The sequence below is a fragment of the Helianthus annuus genome, chromosome 9, assembly GCF_002127325.2.
Source record: "Helianthus annuus cultivar XRQ/B chromosome 9, HanXRQr2.0-SUNRISE, whole genome shotgun sequence".
NCBI lineage: Eukaryota > Viridiplantae > Streptophyta > Magnoliopsida > Asterales > Asteraceae > Helianthus > Helianthus annuus.
The window spans coordinates 115,628,130-115,634,597 of NC_035441.2; the positions used below are offsets into that span (position 1 = coordinate 115,628,130).

General features: G+C 39.1%; 1 protein-coding gene across 1 annotated transcript; it reads right to left on the bottom strand.

Annotated features, from left to right (window-relative positions):
• Window positions 1-676: 676 nt before the first annotated feature.
• LOC110878251 (protein NODULATION SIGNALING PATHWAY 2-like) lies at window positions 677-2,381 on the bottom strand. Its single transcript, XM_035977516.1, has one exon. The coding sequence runs from the start codon at window positions 2,300-2,302 to the stop codon at window positions 827-829; it is 1,476 nt and encodes a 491-aa protein (XP_035833409.1). The 5' UTR covers window positions 2,303-2,381; the 3' UTR covers window positions 677-826.
• Window positions 2,382-6,468: the final 4,087 nt, after the last annotated feature.

Consider the following 6,468-nt stretch of genomic DNA (forward strand, 5'->3'; position numbering starts at 1 on the left):
AGGACATATCGTCTCTATAATATTTGAAATAAAAATTTTAAAAAATAAATAAACTAACCTATAGAAATGACATATCGTCTCTATAGGGAAACATAATTTTGTTTTGTTTTTTAGTTTGGATTAAGCTAAAAAAATGTCGTCGCTATAATGTTTTTTTCTTGTAGTGTCTCCGTGGCTACCTGCACATCTCATTGCTCAATACATCTCAATCTCTGCCTTTGCCCGTTTATTTGTGCCATAAGTTCAATACCCAATCGTGTTTAGAACCCAGATTTGCAGATTGTAAAAAAACAAAAACAAAAATATCCTAGAAAAGTGGGGCGGAAAGCCCTTGTTTTGGTTTGTTTTTGCCCCAGGCTACTCTTACCTTAAACCTCTCACAGGCGACTCATAGGGGATCGATTATAGACATGTGAGCAATGCTGTAACAATAGACACCACAATATTGTTCGAATAGTTATTTAAGAACTGAGTTAATTAACTTGAGTTTAACTGATCAAAGATGTAGTTTAATTCTAAAAAATTTCTTGATCACGTAATATTAGAATTACAGGTTATAAGTTTAAGAATAATTTATGTATTTATTCTTATAAAATCCACACCACAGTTTTTTTATATAGAATTTGATAATTTTGTTTGTCTTATTTACCTATTTCAAATCAAATATCTCCTAGTATTGAAAACAAATCGAAATCCAAATCTCTTTCAGCTGGACCAGCTTGTTTTATTCATTCACTAATTCCTAACTTATTCATTCAGTGGTCAGCCACGAGACAAAATATAAAAATAAAGAAACGAAAGAAGCAAGCAAGGAGTAAATGGTAAATCAATCCGATTCGGAATATGCCCAGATCGAAGCTGAAAGCAAACGGCGAGACTTCCAACCTAAGACAAGCTTGTTACTCGCAGGTTCCTCCGCCCTATACCCATCATTAAACAACCCCAACAACAACTTCGCCTGACAATGATTCGCAAAGCTTATCTTCATTGGCTGGAACCCTGGATCAGACTTCAACCAATCACCCCACGAACCACATCCACCACCCTCTTCTCGATACACTTGACCCACTGACCCCACGATTCGTGGACCCAAGAACACCCGCTCCACCAACGCTCTAGCCCGCCCTTGCATCGGAAACCCCGCTTCCAACGAGTCATACACAGCCGAGTAGTGGTGCAAGATGTCCATGAACCGTCCCACAAACCCGCCTTCAACTTCCGGTCCTTCTTCCTCCACAAGTGTCACCAGTTTCGGGTTTAAGCTCTTGGACCCGGTGAGAAATGAAGCCACTGATGTTGGTGATCGGTGGTTAAAATGGGGAAGATGTAACATACAGTTGATGATGATAGCTTCTCCTCTTACTAGTTTTAAGGATGATGGTTTGAATGTTTCGTCGGAATCTAGTTTGCATTGGTGGAAGGAGAAAGGTTGGCCGATTGAAGCTGCGAAAGCGGTTAAACGACGGCCGGTTTCTTGGACGGTGGAGATGGATTTCCGGCCACTTCCGGGCCGTGAGAGGGCGGTGATGCGGAGGTGGGGGGTGGGTGGTCCGTCTTTACGGGAGATCAAAGCTTGCATTAGTGACGCCCATTGGATCCCTTCCATAATATCATAATCGATTATGTGAACTCGTCGTTCGTGAGTCACTACTTCGATGATTGCTTGGTTGGCGGTGAAATGCCCGAACTTTACGTACGGTGACATATCTTGTAATAGCTGGAATGCAGCCAGGACATCGTCCCGATGGTGGTGGTGGAGGTGGTTGGTTTGTTTATAATGCAACCCTCCACCACCAGCACTGCCCCTGACGCCTTCTAGCAAATTAAGTAAGGCGTCAGTGAAATGGGCAGTGAGTCTTTCCATATTAGTGCCTTCATTTGAAGACACTAAATCTTTGAGCCGAACCAGTATCACTCCCGCCAAATCATGATTTTTGTTGCCACTAGCCATCGCCTCTGCTGCAGCCATCAATAGATGGACTAGTCTCAGCTCCTTACAGTCATCTGAAAGAGCTGAGACTGGTGGTTCCATCATCATTGCATCGGATGATGCAAGATTCTGATCATCGTCAGAGTAGGAAACCGTCTTATCGGTTTCTTCATCCATTTCAGAGTCAAATAGGTCGCCAAATTTTTCTTCAGGATGAATAGGAAGTGCATCCCAGTCCACAACCGGGAACCAGCCATCCCAGTTATGACAATGATCATCTTCTGGGGTAGTCGTGCTGTTGGTGGTGCTAGCGGCGGTGGTCGTGAAATCGGAAAAATCAATTTCCGGCAGCTCATCAACAGCCATAGCCATTTTCAGCCAACTGGTATAATATTGGTATGGAGTGCAAAGCACTAATTGAGATTGTGTTAAGCAAACACTTCGGTTTAACATCGGTTATATAGAGGGTAAGAATCTTTACATAATTAAAATATGTGAATTAAATATGTAATGACAAACAAATAAGTATTTAAAACACAAAAAACTAAGAGTGTATGACGTAAACTAATTATAATTTATGTAACCTAAAAAATATAGACAAGTTGCACAAATTTCAAGTCAAATTTTATTTAATCAATGTATTTTGAAGTTCAGTTTTAAGTGTTAATATTAGGGTTATGATGAAATACAAAGGATAAAATAAATAAGAAAGGTAAGAAGGTTTCTAGTCCATTGATTTTAGATTTGGAGGGTTGAGATTAGTTGCAGGTAAAAGAAGATAATAGAAGAGCATAAAGGGAATCATATATTTATGGATTTTTCTCTCTCCACATGCAAGACACATGTCAATTCTCCCATCGATTTAAAACGTCCATAACGTTTTCATACGACATTTTTTTTTTAAAAAAAATTTCACCATAATAACGATCATTTTTTTATCTTTAATACGAGTACCATATTATCATATAAAAATAAAATAAAAAATTTCATTTTTACTGGGTTTTTTCGCAGTGTTAAAGGTTCAGTTCATTGTGTCTTTTAACTAGGTTTTGGTCATTACGTTTTAGTAGAGTTTCTATACATTGTGTTATTATCAAAACCTATAACACAATGTTAATTTGGGTTCTATCTATTGCGTTTTTATAAGAACCTATAACATAATATATGACACAATGAAGATGGTGTTATATATGGGTTTTCTATAAATTGTGTTATTAGTTCAGGTTATTCTGTTTAATATGTTTTCTATTGTGTTTTAATAACTTGTTCAATTTTTTTTATTATCTTGTTCATTGTGTTTTAGTTTGTTGTGTATTGTGTTTTTAGTTTGTTTTCTATTGTGTTTTCACTACTCTCCATTGTGTCTTTTATCTGTTGTCATTAATTATGTTTTTTATCTGTTGTCATCAATTGTGTTTTTATTTAGTCTGATATTTATTGTGTTATATGTTATTGCCATTGTGTTATACGTTATGGTCATTGTGTTATAGTATGTTGTCAATTGTGTCTTTATTTGTTTGTCATTGATTGTGTTTTTGATCTACTGTACATTGTGTTTTACATCATGTCCATTGTGTAATATGTAACTGGGTTTTTGATATTTAATTAATTATTAGATTGAATTAATTGATATCTAAATTAAATAACAAATCAATATGCGGTAAAAAAAAACAGATCTAATGACAATAATACAAAGTATAATAATAGTGCAATTTGATAACAGAGCAGCCGCCACCACCACCACTGCTGGTGGGAATTTTTTTTTTTTTTTATGTTTCATCTCTAGTCTACTCTTATCTTCAATAGTTTAGGGGTATTCTAATATTTTTTTAAGTGTATTCGATACATAAACCTAAAACAGAGAAGAAAGAACTTGCACTTCGCAAAGAAAGTTGAGGGGTATCCCAGGCAACTCCTGGGATACCTGTAGATCCGCCCCTGCACCTTCCCCTTTCCCCTTTCCCCTTGGCTTCTTCCACCCCTCTCGGGGCTGGTCTTGTTCCATCCGGTCCTTGATTGCTTAATAGGTCTGTTAGTGGTCACGGCTATCTTTATAGTTCAGTTAGACTGCTACGAATCCTATTAACCTCTTAAAGCACCGTGATCCGAGCAAACAGCCTTCTTTTTGGTCCCTAGTCTTCAAACCTTTGTCATCTAATGGGGTATGATCGACGTCGAGACTTTGATCAGAGATATGAAAACATACAAGAGGAAGAATGGCGGGTGGATAAATACAAAGGAAAACGATTGATTGATGAAAAGAAGACTAATAGGAGACCACAAGTAAATGAAACAACTTTTTATGTTGGAAACCTTCCAGACGACTGTTCCAGTTACATGTTGTGGGATGTGTTCAGGGGTTTTGGTGTCATGTCGGATGCATACGTCCCCAGGAAGAAAGATAAGAAAGGCAACACCTTTGGTTTCTTAAGATTCAAAGGAGTTATTGACGCTCATATTATGGCTGCCAACCTGGGAACTGCCAGAATTGATCATAAAAAACTCTTTGTCACACCGGCAAAGTTTGTTAAGGAATCAGATTACCAACCCAACAAACTGCCATCATTCAAACAAGCTCAGGTAAAGTACCAAACACAGGTTGTAGACAAAAGGGATACATGTAACGTCATCAAAGAACCGGTGCATGCAAAAGTGGGAAGATCATACGCTGAGGTTATTACAGGTATCAAGCACGTCAATGTACCTGAAACAACGTTAAACATATCGTGTGTGGAGAGTGAAAACTCGAAAAGATGGAGGAATAATTTGTTAGTGGCTGAATTAAAGAATCCTTATGACCTAAAAGGTTTCCAGCAACTATTAGAAGAAGATGGTCTAAATGGCTTCATTCCTAGATACATGGGTGGTTTAAGACTTCTCCTAACATTTGTTAATCAAACTGAGGCTTTGTTATTCCTGGAACAAAAAAAAAAGATACTTGGGAAAAATAGTTCAAGGTCCTCCACATTTGGGATGGAAGGCATATTCCATACCAACGATTGGCGAAATTAGTCATCAGAGGTGTTCCTATCCAATTTTGGGGTCCAACTGTTTTTGATCAGATTGGAGGATTACTTGGTTCAGTAATACTGCCATCCACGGCTAATGATGAAGACTTCGACCTCTCGGTTAGCTCGGTTGGCATAATCACTGACAACGTAGCTCGGATTAACAGTAAACTTACCATTGCATGGCATGGTCATCCCCATGAAATATTGATCACAAAAGACATCTCTGCCGATTTCCCGTTTGCTCTGACAATGCCCGGCGATGGGGAAGCCCCGGGTAAAGAATCAGAATTCGAAAAGTCTGGCTCATCAACAGCCTCCAAGGAAGATGAAGGGGCGGTCTCGAAATCGGGTGACCTTGGTAACCATGAGAGTAATCAAGAGATGGGGTATAATGTCATTTCTTCTATACAAAAAAAGACGGCCAGAATAAATTCCCCCAATGAGTTTCTTTCGAATAACACTAATCCCAAAGAGGGGTCCCACAATGACGGCAAAACAGAAGGTTCTGTCTTGGGCCCCTATGATACCCCCTCCTCCGCCACGAGACAAGCCCATTGATCTATGGGCTAGAAATTCTGCCATTGGGCTTAACAACTTATTTGAGGAGGCTATATTGGAGACACCACCCGATAGGCCCAATAGTGGTAATCACTTCAACGAGCCCAACCTATCCCCGGACCCCTTTAATCTTAGGGAGTTGCTAAACCAGGTCAAAGAGAAGAAGGCAGGTTTTGACCTCAACAACCCACCTAATCATATCGAGGAGATATCTAATCATTCTTCCCCTATTGCAAATCGCACTGGTAACCAGTGGAAAACTAAGTTCAAGTTTCCATTTATGAAGATGAAAGATACTTTGTGGGCTTCGAAAACCGGTGATTCTTCAAAACTCAGGAGTAAAGCGGCGGCCCCTAGATCGGAAGAAACAAATTCTTCCCCTGATGGTTCAAACCTAGGTGATGGCATCTGTGAAATTGATAAAGAAGTTAGCATTACAAAAGAAGTGGCTGAAGGTTTGGGTTTCATGGTCAATGAGGAAGAGATTAGGAACCAAATTTTGGTCGAATAGGCGTCTAAAGCTCTCCAATGAATTATCTAAGTACCAATATTAGAGGGGCTGGAAATTCCTTGAAAGCAGACCATATCAAGGAATTGAAGAGGCAAAATAACATCAATTTATCGCTATCCAGGAGACTCAGTTTACCGACTCAGCCAAATTACAGATAAAATCTTTCTGGGGTAACTCTCTCTTTGAATCAGAACATGTGAATGCATCGGGTAGGTCGGGGGGACTATTGAATATTTGGGACCCAAACCACTTTGCTCGCATCTCTTCGGTCCAAAATAGGTTTTTTCTGGCAACACTTGGTGAACTATTGAATGGGGGGAGAAAATTAACATCGTTAATATCTATGCCCCACATGATAATAATATCAAAAAGGAACTGTGGAGGGATTTAATTAACCTGATGGAGTTACACACCGTGTCCTGGATCTTATTGGGAGACTTCAACTCTGTACGGGAACC

Bases quoted from the DNA above. Each gene is read 5' to 3' on its own strand.
- LOC110878251 (XM_035977516.1), bottom strand. From the start codon at position 2,302: ATGGCTATGGCTGTTGATGAGCTGCCGGAAATTGATTTTTCCGATTTC.